Source organism: Lepisosteus platostomus, chromosome 12, assembly GCF_059453375.1.
Source record: "Lepisosteus platostomus isolate fLepPlt1 chromosome 12, fLepPlt1.hap1, whole genome shotgun sequence".
Classification (NCBI taxonomy): domain Eukaryota; kingdom Metazoa; phylum Chordata; class Actinopteri; order Semionotiformes; family Lepisosteidae; genus Lepisosteus; species Lepisosteus platostomus.
In genome coordinates, this window is record NC_142622.1 from 44,034,854 (window position 1) to 44,055,694 (window position 20,841).

Sequence of the window (20,841 nt, forward strand, 5' to 3'; positions counted from 1 at the left end):
AGCTGCCAGTAAATGACCTTTTCTCACTAAAATATGTAAGATTCTACACAGTACTAAATGATATAGATTGAATTAAGAATAGTCATGATTGTGTGCAGTATTAAAGACACTTGCAATCTATTTGTGACCACGCCAAGAAATTAGTGAAATGTACTGTGTAGAATTCTCTGAAGGTATGCATTTTCAGCTCGGCTGGATTATATATGCCCGGTAGCAACGAATGCAGAAAATGTTAACGCTGAGGGACATTGTTTTCACTCTGGAAATTTCTGTCGCTTCTGTCTCCAAACCCCCCTGTGATAACGAAGATGCGCCAGGTGATCGCACAGCACCGGAAGCTGTGCTCTGGCTTGCTTCATTTAAAGTGCTTAAACGCCGCGGTGTGTTCCTTTCAGGCAGAAAAAGGTCCACCTGGAAACTCTGCGGGAGCAGTCAGAAGTTCAGAAAATGACACCCAGGGAGCGCATGAGACTGCGGAAGTTACAGGCAGCAGATGAGAAAGCCAGAAAGTTAAAGTAAGGCCTGCGAAGTTTGTTCTGTGGGTTCGAGCACAGCTGATGCACTACCGGCAGCGATCTGCAGAATTAAGAGTTTGGTTTGAATAACGAGAGAGGAGAAAATTGAGACGCCAAGCTTGCTTGCTTGCCACTACGTTTTGTCTCAAGGGAAAATCCCGGGGCAATTGCCCAATTGAGAAAATAAATTGGGGTTTCTCATCATTTAACAGAAAGGTAATTGAGGCATATTGTAACATGTTCTGATCTTTAACTTGATACAGTTCTTTGCTAGAAAACAATGAAGATTTTTTCCAAGATTTCTATAGGCAGAAGCAGGTTTCTTAAAAGAAATTGAAATATCATTCCTCGCTAATGCAAAACACAGACACCACCATTCTAAAGCTATTCACCTTTAGACAGTTCATAAATAATAAATAATAAATGTAAATCGGGCCTGATTTTCATTTGTTCAACAGGCAGCTTGCTGAAGAAAAATATCAGGAGAATTGTCGCCGAATACAAGAATTCCGGTCCCGAAACTTTCAGAATGTCAGTGTGGACGTTCTGCATGTAAGAGCTGTACAGCTATTTTTTTAGCTTTTGGCTTATAAATTATAAGGGCCAAATATATCATTATTATCTCATTTTTATGTATTTATAAATATTCTTTTTGAAGCAAACGAAAAGTGTTCCCAAGCACAAATAGTCAACATAGTTTAAAAGAAGTCTACGATTACAATTGTTTTCCCCATATGATGCTTTTGAAGGTTGCATAAATACATTTTTCCGAAGTCATTCGATATTTTCTGAGTCACCTTCTGAAATATTCTTGATAAGAACTGATTTGACACACTAGTTTACCAATGCTGAAAGGACTGGAGGTTGACAGCATTCTGATTTTGTGTTTTTAGGAGTGTCAGGAGCAAACTGTGAAACAGGTTAACCAGACTCAGCCCATAACTGCACAGGACTTCAAGTCCCTGGTCCGTTCAGGAGGCTGCACAGAGAAACAGGACACTGACAGGCTCTGTATGTCGGATCCCCTGGATCATGGTGAGAAACAAGCCTGTGCCTTTACCACAAAAGGTTAGACTCTGGATTTTCCCTGCACATGAAAATAGCTGGTATAAGTTTGACCGCTGTGTGTCTGTATGCGCTCTGCCAGCTGTGATTCAGTGATTTTTTTTTTCAGCAATACTCTTTATTTCTACTGCTTTTGCCACTAAGGGTTGGCTTAATCTGCTTACAGGTCTGAATCCTAACGCATGAAACGTTTACAAGCTTGTTATGCGAAATATTTCTAATAATGAAGATGATGTTGATGGCGAAGATGTTAATGAAAACAACTACCATGGAAAATCTGACTGAAAATCCGAGGCAGATGCATTTTGGTGGATGGATGGATAGTTGGATGGAAAAAAATGTTCCTTTGGCTTTCTGCAAGATGGATCATCTGTTGGATGATATGGTTTTCTAGGGAATTATAGGCTCAGCTGCTGGTTTCCCCTTTTGTTTTATACCATTTACGATCCAAAGAAAACTGTGAGCACTAGGGAATTTGGTTTCGCTCAACGGATTTAGAATTCATTTGAAAAGATGGTCAGGCTACAGACTCTGTTCTTTCCACAAATCTGCATTGATGTGCTACGGCCCTAGCAATGGCTGTCCATCATTTGTCCTGTGCTCTAAGTCTGCTTTACCTACTTGTCTAAGGGGCTGTGTTTCCTGTTTTGTGATTGGATTGAGCAAAAACGGTTTCCATGCTGTTAAGAGGCCCCATCATTCTGTGATGAGTGGCATGTGGCTTCCTGGAATCAAAAGCCACTCAAGTTTGGAACTGTGGTGAACCCTCCATCATCTAGGGCATTGCCTGTCCCTGAACATCTGTGGGCCACCCCACTAGTGATATTGACTGGCAGCAGCCATGACTGGTCAGTCTTTGCCTCCTGGGTACATTTGCACAGGAAGTCTGACAGAATGTCCCACAATGCAGTCTGTTTATGCAGTCTATGGTCATGTTTTCATTAATGCTAAAAAAAGTCAGTATTAACACTAACTTAGTAATACTTTCACTAGTGTCAACAGTGTCACAGTTCATTCTAAACATGACATCTCTATAGGTTTCAATAAGTGATTTTGATTGATACCTTGTTTATAATATTTGACTGTGTCAGTTAGACCAGAAGGCTGCATTTCTAATGAGCATGACCATATATACTGGAAGCAGATACATTTTAATGACAATCTAGCAAAAGTCACTGCTTCCAAGCTTTGCTTAAAAGAAAATAAGTACAGAGGAAGAAAGGACACCAAAAGCATTGTGTTTCCATTACTAATCCACTACAGATTAAAGTAATAGGAGACATGCAATTAGTGCATGATGGTCATAACATCTTTTGCAAAATTAATGTTATTTTCAGTTGACCTATTTTGAGAACAAATTACAATGTGTTTCTCATCAGAAAAAAAAGTGTTCCCGAATGTTGTATAGTAATTTTTTTATATTCAGACATTGCTCCTTTCTGAAGCAGTGTTGACTTCAGTGTCCAGTGTGGTGACTCCCTTTAACAAACAAAACAGCACACAGACTGATCACAAGCATGCAGCTTCCCAGTGCTGCTGCACTGACGCAAGAGCCTGGAGGTGTGTGTGGGGATCTGTTCAATCAGTCATCTTGAAGCTGGAGCAGAGGTCTGTGGTGACATGGGGATTTTTAAATTGACTGCCTAATACCCCACCATAAATTTAACTGGGATCTCAGGGCTAGCTGAGGCAAACTAATCGAATCAATTATTAAAGGATTTATAAACTGGAATAAGGGTAAACATGCAATATAAATATTTATGGATTTCTTTTTATTCTCAAAATATACTTAAAATGCACACAGAGAAAAATAGTAATAAATTCTTGCAAATATAATTCTAGTACTATAATTTTGCAAAAAAAAAAGAAAGCCAGTGTAATTATATTGTTAGTTTTAATTATCTGACAAGATGAAAATAAATATACCTCTCTCTTTGAGGTCTCTATGTCAGCCAGGTTTTGATAAAAATGCTTTAAAAAGATGTGTATATATCATCCGTAATTCAAAAAAATGGATCATCATTGGAAGAGAGTAAATACTTTTGCGAGGCACTATATTTATAAAGCACTTTGGAATCCTATTGAAGAAAAAGTGCTTTACAGATCTGAGGAATTTTCTTATTATTTTATTGGCTTTTTTTATTATTGTCCATCATGGCATTCTTCCATTAATAAGGAAGATATTGTAGAAGATGATACCTTGGAGTTTGCACTGAAATGTTAGTAGCAGTAAAATGTTTTCATATATTTCAGGAAATAAAATGTATATAATTGCTTCTTTATTCCTATATATGATTTTTTTTTTAATTATGTGGCCATTAGAAGTTTGTTTCAAACTAATCTTATGTATAAAGTTAGAAACAGAATTTATTCAAGAAGAGTTAGTGAATTACAGCAACTTGATATAATAGACCTTAACAGACCATCTGTTATTCAGGATAATATCATACAGTGTGAATTAAAAAGTGTTCATTATGCAAATAACTATCAGAGTAGGAATTCTGTTGTGAGTTTGCAGATAACATTAATATTTAATTTGATGTTCTTATAACTCTGACAATATTATGCACAAAACACTTGATACCCATAGTGAAATTCTGAATTACTTGCACACTAAAGAGAACTTAAAGGCAGCAATTACACATAAAGATGTTCTGTAGCTGATTTTTTCAGTGTATTACATAGTTTATATGTGCACTAGTAGAAAGAGATTAAACACAGTGAAGAACATAATGAACATGTTGTTAAACAGGATATAAACTGCCAGTGTTTAAGAATGGATTGCATACTTTATTTGCTGGGTCTTACTTAAATTATTCTTTAAAAAATTATGTGCACCACAATTATTATAATCATGTGTACTGGCCACATGAAAATCTCCCTGCATACATTTTAAATATCCACAGAGGAAAATATTGCCTTTAAGCTTTACCTCTGTGGAGGACTCATTAATTATTACTGTCTGTTGCAGTCTCTTCCTCCCTGAAAGACATTTGAATGTCTGCAGAATCTCTAAATGTCATTATATGAATCTCAAGTCTAAAGTGCTACATTAGCCATTTGTGTTGTTGATCCATCTCAGTAACTTCATTTAAGGAATCACTGCAAATTTATCAAGTGGCCGATGCAATTTCAAGGCTAAAAAATATACATTAGAAAAGACAAAATATTCAAAATAGTGTATTAGGTTGATTGCCGTGGCCATTAACATTAATGCTATTCAAGCCACTTTTCAAGTTCAGGAATTGCAGATATTTTTATTATGAAATGAGAGATAGATTGAAGTGAAATTTGCATCTGGGTGCACATTACTCCTTCCGATAAATTCTTATTTTTTTAAAAAAATAACCCGTATTGTGATCATTCTAAATGAATTCATAGGTATACTTTGAATATACCTACTTTGATTATTAAAAGTATGTTTTACCTCCGATGTGGAGCTGTCAGTCGTAAATAGTATATACTGTTTGGTATTACACTATAATATCCATCCATTCATTTCTTAACTGCTTTAACCAACACATGGTTCTGGGGGAGCCGAAGCCTATCCCAGCAAGCAGTGGTGCAAGGCAGGACACACTATGGATGGGACACCAGTCTACGTAAACACGGAGAGAACATGCACACTCCACACAGACAGCACCCCAAGAGTTGAACCCAGGGCCCTACTCTGTAATATACTATGTAGGAACAAGTACAGGTTTATTCCATGCTGATAAGAGAAGAAAGGAGAACAGCGTTTTGGCTGTGGAGCCTTTTTCGGGTGTAGAATCACACCTGAAGAAGGCTCCAGTACATTCCTGTATTTTGATTACATTTAACATTAGCTACTGCACAGTCCTGCTTTCAAACATGTAATGCAATATAGTTATTTGTTATATAATAACTAATAGTTATTATAACTTTTAGTTTATGGGTTGTTGTACAGTGGTCATCTTAAATATTCATTAGAATATTTGTGGAGTTTGAGCTTTTCCTAGGACATGTAATGTTTCTGCTCTTCACAAAAGAAAGACGGGAATCCGCAATAACAATTTGATGTGTGACTGGAAGGCAGAGCAGTATTCCAACACCAAATCTCAGACATAAACCAATCTCTCACTGGAGCTTTATGAATTGAGGCTAAATACACACACATAGTTCAGGTGGGGAGCTGTGTCAGCATGCGCAGGCTGCAAAGGAACAAGTAATAGGTTTATTGCAGGCTGAAAAAAAGAAGAAGGAAAACGCAACTTTCGGCCGTGGAGCCTTCTTCAGGTGTGAGCACATATTTACACGTTTTCAAAGGCGAATGCAACAAGAAACAGCCCAACTAATTCATGAATTTAAGAGACAAAGGTACTGGTTTTATAGCATTGTGGAACAATATGAACAAAATGTATGACTGTACAACACGTTGAAATCGTGGTGATCTGGTCACCAAACATATAATAACAATGTTTCATGTCATATGGTCTGCTGGTTTCCTCAATGTAAAATTCAAACCAGATTGAGTTGTTTGTCACATGGCAGAGTTCCCAGAGAAAAAGAAAAAACCCTCTTTTTTTTCGTTCTTGAGTTTCCAGGGACGCTAAATCAATCTTGGTGCAAGAGTCAGCCCTCTGTGAGTTCTTTGTGAATTTGCTGTTGTCAGTGCTGGGCAAAATTATCTTCTTTGACTTCCTTAACTAACTCCTACATCCTACATCTGTACATTTCTGCTTCATAATTATCTCTTTAGGGACATTTTTTTTTTCCCCGATGGTGATAAGTTGTTACTTGAAGAGTCTGTCAAAGTCTAATTTCCATTGGAGAGCAAGTGTAACATTTTAATGGATCATTTGTTTTACCTGCTGAGTTAATGTTCATTGAGCTTGTGCAAAGCCCGTTTTAGGCTGTATTGCTAGTCCGCGTTCTACTGATAAAAGATCTGCTTATAAAAGAGACTGTGAGTGTGTGTAATGTGGTTCTTTACTTTGAGGAATATCGCCTTACTGAAGACTATACGATCAGAGAACGCTGTTCTGTTTATGATCAGTTTTTATGAAGATATTCACATTTTCTGCAATTACTAGTGCTTCTACTGAGTCAAGTTTAACCCAGTGTCTGGGGTGGCTGTGATACTTTGTGCCATTAGGCAGGTTTCTGACTGCAGGAAAAGAATTCTGTGGATTAGAAGCTTCAGGATCATTTGCAGTAGTAGTGCCGTGCTTCTCTTGAAAATGAAAAGCTGTTTAAAATGATGATTTCTTGGATGCATTTTGGGCACTAGGGGGATGTGGAGATCGGTCCTGTTGCCTCACAGGTCGTGGATCCTGGGCTGGAGTGTGGCCTGGGGTGCCTTCTGTGTGCAGTTTGTATGTTCACCCAGTGACCACATGAGTTTATCGGAAGAGGTCTGGTTACCTCACGCATTCCAAAGACATGCTGTCCAGGATTATTGGCCTGTCTAAAACTGTGCCCAGTGTGTGTGTATGCAACTGGAACGTACGATACATGGTGCAAGCAGGGGGGGCTGTATCTTTTTCAAAAGCTTTGTTAACATTTACAAAATATGTAAAAAAAAAAGAATAAGAAATCTCCAGTATAAATAAGCCCTTTTACATAATGGATGTGTGTCATCAAATCAATGTTTCTTTTCCTCTCCCAGGTTATTCTGCAGGGGTAAAACTTGTTATATGAGTTCTCCATAGTGCTGCTTTGTTCCGCTAATTAGCCAGTGAAACCCATGTCTTACCTCATGAAATTCACTTTTAAAGTCATTAGTTAGCTGTGTTTTCTAGGGATACAATTCTTACTATTATGTGTGCTATTATCGTCTTAACAAATACAAAAAAAGAACTATGCTCATAGATACACAACCGGATTGTTTGTGAGTTTGTACGTTTTCATGTGTCTACCTTGGGATCTAAAATTACACTATTAGCCAGAATACTGCAGGATTTCTATTTCTCCACTGATTCCCTTGTATACAATTTTCATTCTCACTGGGTGAAATTGTTAAAAGCTAATTTCTGATTTTTCGGGTTTCTGTGACCAAAATGCGATGATTACCTATCATTGTAGGAGTATTTGAAAGATAATAAGCAACCCCATAGTTGAAGCCAAAGTGTAATCGAATCATCTGTTATCTCTTATAAAGTATAATACACTGCTATTCGGAGTTAGTATACAAGATTTATAGTAAGCCGTACAGGGAAACTAAAATTGTTCATTTTTCTTTGTAATATCTGCACTCACTGACATAGTTGCACCTCCAAACAGATAATCCCCTAAAATATAAGGCAGACACTGATAAGGAAGTAGAAAGAAATAAAAAAGGATGTTTCGAACACCTGGATATCTCGTGTCTGAAGAGAAATGATTTCACACTACATCATTATTGTACTTAAAGTGGAAGGATACACTGAAGAGACAGGAGAGGTCATTTCCAAAGCAGGCAGTACAATTGGCCTGGATTTATTTAAAAATGAGTGAGGCAGAGCTTCAGGTGCATTCATACAGCTCTCCAAGGACTTTGATCAAGACCAGAATCTCCATGACCTCATTTCAAACTCAATATTACAATACGTAGGGCACTATTTTGAAAGTGTGCTTTATCTTGGTTTTCCCACATAGCTGCTTCTTCCATTTACCCTTTATAAAAGATAGTCCCTAAATCATAACCAAAAGATCTTTAATGTGTTATTCTTTACTTTGCAGCTGATTCATTTTTAATTCACATTAGTTTAACACTTAGTATATTTCAAAGGAAAGGTTTGTCTGATTAAGTACAAATTTGTTTTAAATAGTTTCACCTTTTTTCAGGCCTTTGCAGTACACTTCCATGTGTTAAAAGTGTGCAGTCATAAAAAGTCTCATAAAAAGAATGTGTAGGAACTCCTGGATTTGTGCTATGGCTCGTTCCCATGGTGACAGGTGTAATAACCTCAGTAAGGACAGACCAGTCACTGTTAAATGATTTTCTTAATTATCAAACAGTGATATTAATTAACCTCGATGATCTAGATGTCTTCACCTGTTTCAGTGCAGGATAACAACATCCACAGTTCAAACCCTTCTGAGTTCATCAGGTTGGGAAGTGCAAACAAGCCCAACCCAGCTGAAGCTCAGCTGCGCCCCCCGGGCACACGCAACAACGTGTTGCTCAGTAACGATCAACGCGATACTGAGCCGCGTTTTCTGGGGCAAAAACTACGCAGCGATCTCCACACATTTCACTTCTCCACTGCTCAGATTTCTTCCAGCTGCCTCTCTCCACACCTTGTAGGCGAGGTGTATGGGACAAGGAAAGTCAGTTGATGAAGATCGTTCATCTCCGCCTTGTGCAGTGTGAATAGCACGATGGACTTGGCTCCAGTTGTTAACGGACATACATCTTTTAGTTGCCTGTATCGCCATTCCCACTAGAAGGTGGAACAGTGTCTGGTATATACTATATGCATATAGCACTTACCCATTCAGGGTGACATTTATGTGCAGTAGGCCTTCCTGCTGCCGTTATCCATCCATCTCAATGTGAAATAGCCTCCAAGCCTTCATTCCTCCGATAAGCTGTTTTGTTTTTTGTTTAAATTTCACATACCCTTAGGTTACCATTTTTTTCATTGCTTTTCCCCTTCAATATTCTTGTCTATTGGAAAAAAAAATACAATTTTAAGCATCATCCATGTAGAACTTCATAGTTTGGTGATGATGAAAATGAATTTCAAACACCATTCTTACAGCACCCTTCAACAAGACGCACATGACTTTATCATTGCATCTATATTTGGAAATGCACACAGTGCAGCAAGTATTGTCATATGATATGTGTTCAACAAAGTGCTACAGTACCTCATCATAGGTCCATGGTAAACCATAAAAAAATAAATGAATTAATAAAGCGTGAATAATAAAGAAATCTACTCCCCAAAGTCCCAAAAGTTCCTATTAACACTGCAGAAACAGAAAATCCTTCAATACTGTGTAAATAGTTCTATCAAAAGCAAGCGTAAAAGGCATATAAATGATTTTTAGAAAAGTCCCAGTTGAATAGGGTTAGTGGAGTATTTATAGCAAACTTGCAGTGTAATGCAGCTGAGATTGTGTAACGATGTTCAAAGCAGAAAGCCTTTCTTCACAACATTCTGATGCGGCACTAGTGATAGAAAGTACCTACAAAAGGATGACTCTAAAAAAAAAATATTTTGCATATTTCTGTACCGGCAAAAATGAGAAAAATGGCAAAAAAAAACTGCAAAAAGCTCAGAAGAAGGGGTGTACAAGAAATATCTTGTCAGTCACATTTACGTGTGTTTTTCATACAGTTGTAAAATACAAGATGTAGAAGATTCCATCTAGGACTGTTGCTGCTGAGGTTCGTCAAGTGCAAGGAAAATGACATTTGTCCAGGAAAATGTCTTATGACAGTGGATGCTATATTCTATGATTGAATATTTTTTACCACGTGTTTCCTTACAGAGTAAATCTGAGCTCCTTCCAGGAGGAAAGTGATTTAGGCTCACGAGATTTAATTGCAGTAGAACTGAGTTATCTTTTATTCTCACGACTATTAACCTGCTCAGTTTGCACAAGTGATTGATTTATTGTTATATTGTATATACGTATAACTTTTTAAAAATTGTATTACTGTGAGGGTTATTTAAAGCCTCTGACATTTTTAGTCTTAAGTGTGTATGGTTTTTTTTGTGAATGGATGTGTGTTGTGTTATCATGTATTGGATGTCTTTTTTCCTGCCTGCGAAGCAAATCTGTGACAAAAGAAGTAAGTCTAAATTAAAATCACAGGTTTTTAGTAACTTGATAAATTAAAGTTTTTAAGCCTTCTTTCCACATCATAAAAATGCCATTGTTGTAAAGTGACGTAGTGATTTGTTTGAATATACTGTACATCCCATAACGATACCCACTGCATCCCTTTCCATACTGTGTATACAAAGAATAGGAAAATTGCTCATGCTTATAGGAAGCTTCTTATGTGCTTCATATATTTTCAGGTGCCTTTCGTGGTGCAACATGTCTGTCTTGACACATTACTTATCTTAATTTCAGGAATTGATTACTTAGGACCCTGCTCTGAAGACTCTTTCATGGCGATCGTTGGAGCTGTGTGAAATTAGTCTCTCAGCGGTTTTACAAGCAGGTGGAGAGCTCTAAACATCTAATGAAGTCATTTAAGCACGTACTGAATCACTCTCAGGGGCACAAGTAGTGGTCACAGATGTTGTTGTAGGCCCTGAGTCTCAGCTTCTGAGGCTCTGGTCGAGAGTTTCTGAACATTTAATTTGAAGCCGAGTATCCTTGAATGAATTGAACATGAATTCAACACCCATGTGTCTAGACTAAAATTGCATCTAAAATACATTTTTGCCTGTTGATCCCTGTTTTTGTGCAATAATGGATGCAGCACACTGTAGTGATGAACAAAGTTCATCCTTAATATCAGCCTCTTTCTCAAAGCAGCCAGAGAGAATTCACACACAATGTCGCAATAAATCTGGTGTCCATCAACAAAGCTGGGATAGAATACAATTTTCACTGCCGAGTATTTACCGTGGATATTCATGAGCCTCCTACTGTAGGTCCAAATGGATTTCCAATGAAGATACCTTTCTGGAGTTTGTTGTTGAGTTGTGCATGCTGAAGTTAAAATATGAAACACAATACCTTGTGCCCTGCAGAAACTGAAGTCCGTCTAAGCTCTATATACTGTACTCTATATACTTATATTGCTGTTTTTGTACAGCTTTTTGTAGGTCTGTGAGGTTCATCTTCAGTCTTCAAATCCTTTTCATTCATTTTAAGATGATAGCCATTGTTTCAGAGCTATAATGTAGAGCTTTGAATCTGATCTGACTGTAAAAAATGTTAATAGAACATATTATAACTAATTTAATTGCTGTTTGTCCAGACCATTTATCCAATTAGAGCAGAGTGTGCCATTTTAAATGTGTTGTTTGTTCTTAAATGCACATTCTTTTTAAAAAGAAAAGCACCAGTTGAAAATAATATATTTATAATAAAAATAATTATATTTATAATAATAAAGTAAAAACAAATTAAACATGTTTCCACTGAGATTCATTTAATGGTAATAACAATATGTAATAATTTGTGTTATCAAGCATAACAAAAAGCTAGGATTAGTTCTGTCACACTAAATTAGGTTTAAAATCACAGCAGAAAAAACAAGCAGTAGCACATAGTCCTTGGGTATAGACTCATGTCTGGGGTATGGACTGCAACTTCTGTAATAGTCAGAGAGTGTGAAATACTAAGATTTGTATTAATTATCCTTATCCGACTTACATGTGTTTGTTCCCAAAAAACAAGTTGGTGTTTTCACCTGGAATCCTGTTAAGGTGTTGAATGAGAGTTGTGTGGGCATGCCCTTCAGAGGTACATCTTCATAAAATATATACATTGTATACATATCTATAGGTATTTTTAGGGTTAAATTAGAGTGTAACAGCACTTCAAATGTGTCTCATTGTATCAGTCTCTTCCTGCAAATAAAGTTGTTCTTGAAGTCACTCCTGTACTTTGTTTCCAGAGATTCCTGAGGATCCACAGACAGCAGAGTTGTACTATTACGAAGACAGGTTTGAGTCATGCTCCGATGAAGAGGAGGATGAGCAGGAGGATTCTGAGGAGAAGCCCTCTGACACCCTTTACAGAACTTGTGGACAGGTCTGATGTGCTTTCTTCCCATGGCATAAAACATAAATCATTTGAGAATAAAGGAATGGGCAAAACAGTCTTTTTTAATCTTGTGTGGTAGAAGACACAATTTTCTGCTTTTTATTAAATTGCAAGACTTCATTTGAAAGTGGTATTACTGTACAATATTAGCAGCAAGCTTCTAAGAATAAAAATTGAGAAATTGCTCATAACAAGAAATTACAAGGGTATTGCATTCATTTAAATTGATATTAAAGAAGTCTTCTATTTTTGTGCATCAAAACTGTTGTGAATTCTCATATGTTTCAGTCAGACGTATTAGACATTAAATGTTTGTTTTTAAAATATTTTTGTTTATTCTGAAATGTGACATGTTAGAATATGGTTTGACATTTCCATCTTTAAAATTAAAATTAGTCTTTATGTCTGCAATGGGATAAAAAAGCAAAAATGTACTTTTAATTCTATATTTTTGCAAACTATTATACATTGTTTATAGTAATACATATACAGTATGCTAATTTAAATAATGACAGTATATTGAAACTTCTTTTTAAAAATCAAATAACGAACTTCAGACTGCGATTGTCAGTGTTGTGTTAATTTTTCCAAAGGATAACGAAAAATACTTTTTGATTAGTTTGGGTTTTTTTTAGTTGCAATGAGCAACTATCATGGGATTCATTATAGTCAAAGAGTTAGACCCTTTCAAAAAATACTCCTCCAGAGCATGTCAAGAATCACTGAGGTAATTAAGCAGAATTTGATAATCAACCCAAATGTCTGAAGATACAGCTGGGTGTAATTGGCTGACTGGATGCTTGATTGATGAAGTTAAAAAAAACACTTTAATCTAAGGCAGTGAGATTTTGGAATTGGATTTTGATCACCAAAAGCACACTCTTGTGAACAAAGCACACAAGTTTAGAATATATATTTGTTCAACTTTTAGAGTTAATTGAACTAGACCTCTAACTGCTGAAAACCTAGACTTGCTAGACTGTGTAAGAAAGATATTTTGCAGTTTAATGGAAATTTTTCAGGATGCATATGTTACAAAGGAAGATATAGTTTTCGACATTCATTTTTTATGTGTGCAAAACCTGCACCTTTGGAATTGTTTTATGGAGAAGAGGAAGGCAAAGATCCTTTTTTTCTATATGATACCAATTAATACCAGTTCAGCACATTTACCACCTAATTTACCCATTTGGGTGTGAACATGTGGCATTTGCTGAAAATAAGAATTAGTTAACACATAAGAAATATAAGAAATAGGTTGTGTAATAGAAATTGTGTGCACACACCGTAAACAGCAACGCTAGGGATTGTTTCATGTAAGTGGTCATACGATATTTTGTTTTCCGCTTGGATTGCTATGTAGACTGATAATATCTCTGTATAAGGAGAACTTCAACATTACTGCACATTGTCAATCCAATTCCAAGACAGCTTGTGTGGATCAATGTGCTTTTGGACTTGCGGAATCAGTGTAATCATTACTGATATTTTTAAATCGATCTCTTAAGTAAGAATGATGGCGTCTTATAAAAAGAAAGACTGGTGGTTTAATTGGTAGTCTTCCATACAACTCGAAGGGAAGCTCTGGTGTTTTTTACTTCTCCTCAGTTTTGGAGATCTGGTTTGAAGCCTTGTTTTTAATCATAGGAGATTTAAGTCTAATTCTGTTGATGAATAAGAGAAATCTTTGACTTAACTGTTTTTCCTTTCTTTTTTTTGACTGTTTGAATAGCACGGTTTTTAAATAAATGTTTTTACAGTAGTTCTCTGGGCATCAGTGACGGATTCATTGTGTTTTGTCTTGCTATATTTTGCTGAGACAGATTAATAGCTCCCTGATATACATTTTGGTACTTTTGATTTTTTTATTCGCTGCTCATCAGAGGGCATAATTCAGTGTCTGATTGCTTATTCAAAAGGAAAAGAGAGAGAACAGTTCTGTTCTTGCTGAACGTTACCTCATACAGGTATTGTAGCTGCTGGCTATGGACTTGGTTTTAACATCTGTCTCCTTGTAATGATTGGTTTACGGTATGTAAATCTCTTCCAATCATCTATCAACTGAGGTAAAACCCTTGAGCGAATATGAACAAATAACTAGAACAGTCCTAAACTAGAAGCTGCTTGTCAAGCCTCAGCATTGAAAGGGAAAACTATTATCACAAGATTTACAGGGCACGAGTTAGTGGACAAAGAGATCAGTATAATGCCAGTGTAAGACTTTTGGCTTCTATTAGATGGCCATAGACTGCTCCTCATCTCAGTTTATGAATTTAAAGGTTTCATCTGATAGTACGGTAGTTTGACAGAAATTTCTAAAAATAAATACAAGCTTGCATTAAAATATTAGCCTGCTTTCATCAGTATACTTAATGTACTCAAAGATTCTGGCAATAGAATAAAAGTGCACCAGTAAATATCCTAATGGAAATAGCTAACGTCTTAGGATATGGGTTGGATTATTATTGGATGTACATAACTCACAGTATAATGCGCATATTGAATTATGTTAATTAGAACTTTTACCTAGTGGATTATTTTCCAGTAGATTAAATTCCAACACTCTATGGCAGGCCACATGTTGAACTTGAATACATGATTAAGTAAACAGCGCACATACTGTAACTCCACCTAAGACCTCTATTTTAGTGAACATTTGCATGTTATAGTTCAGTACAACCTGGAGACTGAATAGAGAAGAAAGGTTGGGGGAAATTGTGCCTAAACAGAGAGTGAGCGGTTGACCTTTGTTGTCTGAAATGAGCTGATCTGAGTGACCTTTCTGTGCTCCACTCAGGACACCGATGTAGAAGCCATGGTGAAGTGCTTGGAGGATGTTCTGGAAAGCGAACACAGTAGTAAGTACTTTGTATCCATGTGCTTGGGTAAGATGAAGTTGGGGATTGAGATTTTAAGACACAAATACGAAATACATTTTAAAAGCTGTTTTTTTTTAAATATGAAACTTGCATATGTCCCATTACGAAACCAACAGCATTTGAGCAGATTCACTGATGTTTTATTTTTCACGCCTGTACACTGATGATGCTACATTGTACCATGGAATGGATCGAGCGACGTGAGAAAATAGGACTCAGAAGACAACGATTCTCCATCAGCAAGCCGGGAAGCCTAATCAAATAGAAAACGCTATGATTAAAACCCCCTGATATATGTAAAATACATAAGAAATGTCTGTTTCGTTATCTTTTTTTCATCAGAATGGGTAGAAAAGCCACTCTCACTCCCACCAAAACTCTTGTTGGCTGCCAATTAAAACTTGTGGAAGAATCATTCTAATTTTTCGGCATTGTGTTGTGCACCGGTTTTATTTGGCAGAACGTGACCCAGCCTGACAAGTGTATGAGGATGCAGACTTTCATTTTTGCTCTTTTGAGTGCAAAATCCTGCTTTGACTATTGGGGATAGCAGATATTTACTTTTTCTTTTCAATTTACTATTTCAAATTTACTTTTTATTTTGAGACAAGGCACATAGCTTTATTCCCAATTGCTTTCTGCCATGCATGTTTTTTTTTTCAGTTGCAACTTAGGCATTATTTTCCTCTCTTCAGTTTGTGTTGTCTGTTTTCTTCAGAACTTAAAAGCCTTTTGGACAGCTCCACAGAAGCAGTGGTAGGGCTGTTTTAAGAATGTGTTTTTTTTAATTGAATATTTTTTTAATAGCACAAAAAAATGTGCAAAAACGTTGTAAGAAAAGGCATCTTTAAAGCCAGAAGCATTTTTAAATCACACCACAATTCCTTTATTTGAATTCCCTAAGGTGTCTTAATGTCATATCCTCTAGGATATCAACTTTTACAAGAACTGCACTGAAATTGTGAACTCGGGCATTCCTTTTTATATAGAAGTGTAGCAGATGTCTATGGAAACTTAATTTTCACCAGCTCAAGGCCTGTGTTGCCTCAAGTTCTGGGCAACTTCAAGGTAATTTGAGTGAACTTGAATCAGTCGGGTGGTCATTCAAATGAGGTATTACTTGATACACAGTGTCAATGGTTTGAGTATTTCAGTCCTTAGCATATGACTGGGGCTTCTATATTAAATGCAACAGCAGCACAGCAAAAACATGGCTAGATCACACAATATGAGCCAATAATCAAGGCACACCCGGTGTTTGAATGATTTTTATGCTTATGTGTAATGCCACCAAAACAGATAATGGATTCATATTGTAGGATTTAAATTTTTAGATGTATTTACCAATGAAGCTTCTGTGCTGTATACAGTATATTGTGGTCAGAGTGCATATGATGAAAACCATAGCACCTATCAAAACATATAGCAGATATTATTAGAGGTTGCATTTTTATTGTGGTTCAGGTACTTTCACAAAAGTAAAAAAACAACAGCCTTTCTAAAAGCATTATATATCTCAGAAAAAAGTATATATCTCATATGTTGTACACATGGTGACATTTTAGGTCTCCTGCCCATTACTGAGAAAGCAGAGCAACCTTTAAAAAAGCAATATATTTCTCAGTGCAAAACTAATCTTATTTCCATTGAGCCTTCAATTTTCCTTTCCTCAGAACCACCAATATAACTTGTATAGAACCTGCACACTATATTCTGTGTTATTAAAGGTCCCTTCTATCACTTATTGAAGTTGCTTTGAACTGGCTGCTTATGAGTGTTTGCTGGTGAGTTTATTTTTGTTTTTACCTCAGCAATTAAGATTAAGAAATGTCAAAAGTTTTTGAAAAGTAACAACCAGTTGGAATGTCCAGTGTGCAGTATTTTTAGATCGTCCTGATAGTGCAACTGTTCTTGAAGTAAGTTTGAGAAGTTACACAGTGTATGTGACTGCATTGTATTTATTGACTAATTGCAATACCCAAAGAAGGCTCCACAGCTCCACAGTGTTTCTTTTCTTCTCTTTTCCGCATGGAATAAACCTTTACTTGTTCCTTTATATATACATGTGTGTTTACACATACACAACAATATCAAAATGCAGATGAATATACAGTATTTGCAATACAGTATATATTATATACACGGTATAAACTGTATAATCTAGTATGTGTTCCAGTTTACAATGTATTGTATCAGTTTCCTGAGGCTTATTCTGATTCTAGTCAATGATGTAATTACAGGAACCACTAGTTTTCTTGTCCGCTCTGCGTGTCAGCGAACGGTTTTACTCGGATGTGTTGACCAGCAGGCTCTGGTCGTCTCCTGGACTTGAGTCGAAAGTTGTCTTGAAGTGAACGTAACGCATTTCTCTTACCAACAAGGATCCTGTGCCGCCGGCAGGACAGCCGGGCGCTGCACACACCTCACCTTCCAAATGTCCATCAGTGACCTTTTGCTTTGTTGACTCTGAAAAACGAAAACTCCTCCCCCCCCCCGGTGTGCACTCGGGTACAGGCGGGCCACTGTTGACTCTGGGAAGAGGTTGGTGCGAGTCCAGTCCCATGGTGAGGCACGGCCCGGGTCAGGGCTAGTTTTCGAGCTGGCGCCGAGGTGGGGGACGGTGATCAGACTCGGGGCCCCTCTGCCCCCTCAGGGTGGGAAACGGCCTTTGGAAAAGGACTTCGGAGCTCTCTGGTGGACGGGGTAGATTTAACATTTTTGTTTTTTAACATTACTTTATTAACCCTTTACAATTTCTTGCATCAGGAATTGTCTTTTCGCATACCCCAGCTTGCTCTCCATGAGACACAGACACACAGACAAGCAGAGAAGCCTGGGGTCAGAGTGCAGGGTCAGCCATTGTACGGCGCCCCTGGAGCAGTTGGGGTTAAGGGCCTTGCTCAGGGGCCCAACGGAGTAGGATTCCTCTGCCGGCTGCGGGATTTGAACCAGCAACCTTCCAGCCACAGGCGCAGATCCTGAGCCACAGAGCCACCGCTCTGCCCGGGTGCCACCGCTCCGCTCGTATAATTTAATTATACTGTACATTTTCTTTCCCATTTATTACCACTGTTAATTTTTTTATAGTGTTTATCGGGCATTACGTACAGAAGCAATCTTCTAGGTGCCGTTTATAAATTTGTTTAATATTTCACAGACATTAATTGTTACTGTGAACAATTATCCTTTACGTTACATTAGTTGCATGAATCATCAGCTGAAAATTTGGCAGTTAGAAATAGATGTCAATATAAGTCAGCATTTCTGTGTTCCTGTTTTTATTTCCTAGTAAATTATGATAAAACACTATCCTGTCCATTTGCTGCACATAAAATAGACAAATGGCCGAGCATTTGACCTTCGTTTCCACCTATATTGTTGCCTTTAAATACTTTTTTAAATTTACTTTCCCTTAATATCTAGTGTATGATAAAGTGATACAGTGTCAATGTTGAGGATTTAATGCAAAAATGGGACTTTAAAACTGCGCTCAGTAATGACCCACATAATACTTTTTTGTAGCAGTGTCAGAATGGTATTTTATTTTTTATTTTATTGTTCCTATATTTTGTTTGTTGCTGAGTGCTTGTTATCTGCTTTGCTGATTGCACTGTAAAAATATAATGATTGCTGCGGAAAAATTATACTTAGCTTGAAATTGCTGACATGAATCATTCATGTTTAGAAATCAGTCAAGGAAGCAGGAGAAAACACACTTGAACAGAGAAGGCAGTGCACTTAACCTGCTGCAACAAATTACAAGAATTATCGTTCATATCTGATTTGCCCCAATCTAGAGATGCCAATTGGTCTGATCGTGTGATAAGATTATAATCCATAGGGAACATGGTAATGTAGCTACATAGTTGCAAACACCCTGACAGAATTCCATCAATGGAAAACTCCGGTGTTTAATTGCGCTTCCACTGTTTAACTGATGAAGTGAGTTCGATCAAGAATCATACTTTAATCCTGTTGCACAAAATTATTTTTCTAAATCCCAGATTAAAATATATATCAACCGCACCATTGCATATAATTTTTAATGCAAGTTGGATGTAAAAAGGTGAGTTATAGTTCAGTATTTTCGGTGACATATAATGACAACCTACCACAGGGGGATTGAGTTCCAGTTCACAGGGAAAAGGAAGAGGGATTTTGATACTCTATCAAATGTGCTATTTGTTACTATAATAATGATTTTTTTAATGAAAGTAATGCTTATCACAAGAAACTTCATTTTTAACAAAAGCTTTATGTAAATGTTTGTTTGTTTGTTTTTTTTAAGTACAGACTTAATATGGAGATTTTTTGACAACTTCACAGACATTTTTTGGTTATTCTAGGAAACTGCAGGTTTCTCAAACCTACTTTTAAAAATAGTGTCACTTTTGGGTAATTACTGTGAAAAAAAACCTCATTGTTGGAGTATATAATATTTGAAAAAGGACATCAAGTTCTCTTTAACTTAGTTTCCTTTGGTATGACTTAACTTCCAGTAAAGTGATTTATATATATTTTGCTCAAATTGATTTAGAAATCTTGAATTATCTGCTTAATCCAAAATGTACTAATTTATTTTTGCATCTAGTAAGGTTCCGTGTAGTTTAATGTAACTGTGATGATGACAAATGCATGGTGTGCCAATTCTAATTCCTGAAATGTCATAGAGATCCACTTAGGGAGGTCTTAGGATAAGATCTTGTTTAGATTTGGTTGACTGACCCCGAATTCTCGAACATACTATATCAGATGCAGCAGAATTCAACATTTTGAATGACGGTTTTTAATTCTGCATTGGCAAACAGTATAAAGATGATAAAGATGACAGAGGCAGAAATTCAAGGTTGTGCTTGCTGTATCAAATTGTTACTCCTGGTTGTTTTGGGAGATAAATACTCAATGTCAATTTTGGAAACAAGAAATTATATAAACATTTTAAAAGAAGAAATAAGAATTACATGGGTGTTTTATGTTACAAAACATTTGAATTCTGTATTTTCTTCTGTTTGACACATTAATAGCAGAGGTCAACATAACAGAAAATAAATTGCTTTTGCTTTGTTCTGTATTCCACTTTAACCAGTCATGTTCATGGTTTTTTTTTAAAGATTCAGGTAAGCCCTGAAATGTTTGAAGTTTCACATTCCTGATGCATGCAGACAATTCCAGTGAACCATGAAACATGTCAGACTAGCAAAGAATACTGACAGCTAGGTGAAGTGTTTCATGGCTTTCTACCCCTGAGGTTTTGCAAAAGTTTTAAATGTCTGGATTTTGCAATTGTTTTTAAAAGCCCATAATTTACTGGACTGTACATAAGCACATAACGAGGGTTTTAAATGAGAGGAGGCCATTCAGATCGTCTAACTTGTTTGTGATGTAATCGGCTTTTTCAGGAAGCCAGGGTACTGGTTTGAGCAACATAGCTGGGTAGCTTGTCTATACCCCACAACCCTTTGGGTAAAGAAGAGCGTCCTTTCATCTATTTGAAGTGCAATTCCGTGCAGTCCCAGGTCTGTCCGGCGTCCTACCTCTGGCTCAGTCTGCAGGTGTCCTACAGTTTATATTATCTCTGGCGTCCAACTCCACCCCAGTTTCCCTAGCGGTCGATCTCCTGATTTTATTCCAATTGATCATGCGTTTCACTTACTAGAACAGCAACTGAAAATGGCTGCAACAAAGGCTTGGCTGAGCAT

The 20,841-nt window shown here is 36.9% G+C and overlaps 1 protein-coding gene across 9 annotated transcripts in view; it reads left to right on the forward strand.

Moving 5' to 3' along the window:
- Window positions 1–20,841, forward strand: part of nek11 (NIMA-related kinase 11) — an 88,529-nt gene that overhangs the window by 39,519 nt on the left and 28,169 nt on the right. For 8 of the 9 annotated variants that reach the window (XM_088602169.1, XM_088602163.1, XM_088602164.1 and 5 more), the window contains exons 11-15: window positions 396–515; window positions 974–1,067; window positions 1,409–1,583; window positions 12,115–12,251; window positions 15,061–15,121. In XM_088602169.1, coding sequence (XP_088458295.1) covers window positions 396–515; window positions 974–1,067; window positions 1,409–1,583; window positions 12,115–12,251; window positions 15,061–15,121 — 587 coding nt within the window. The remainder of the gene's footprint in view (window positions 1–395; window positions 516–973; window positions 1,068–1,408; window positions 1,584–12,114; window positions 12,252–15,060; window positions 15,122–20,841) is intronic. The other variant, XM_088602172.1, reaches the window with a different exon arrangement.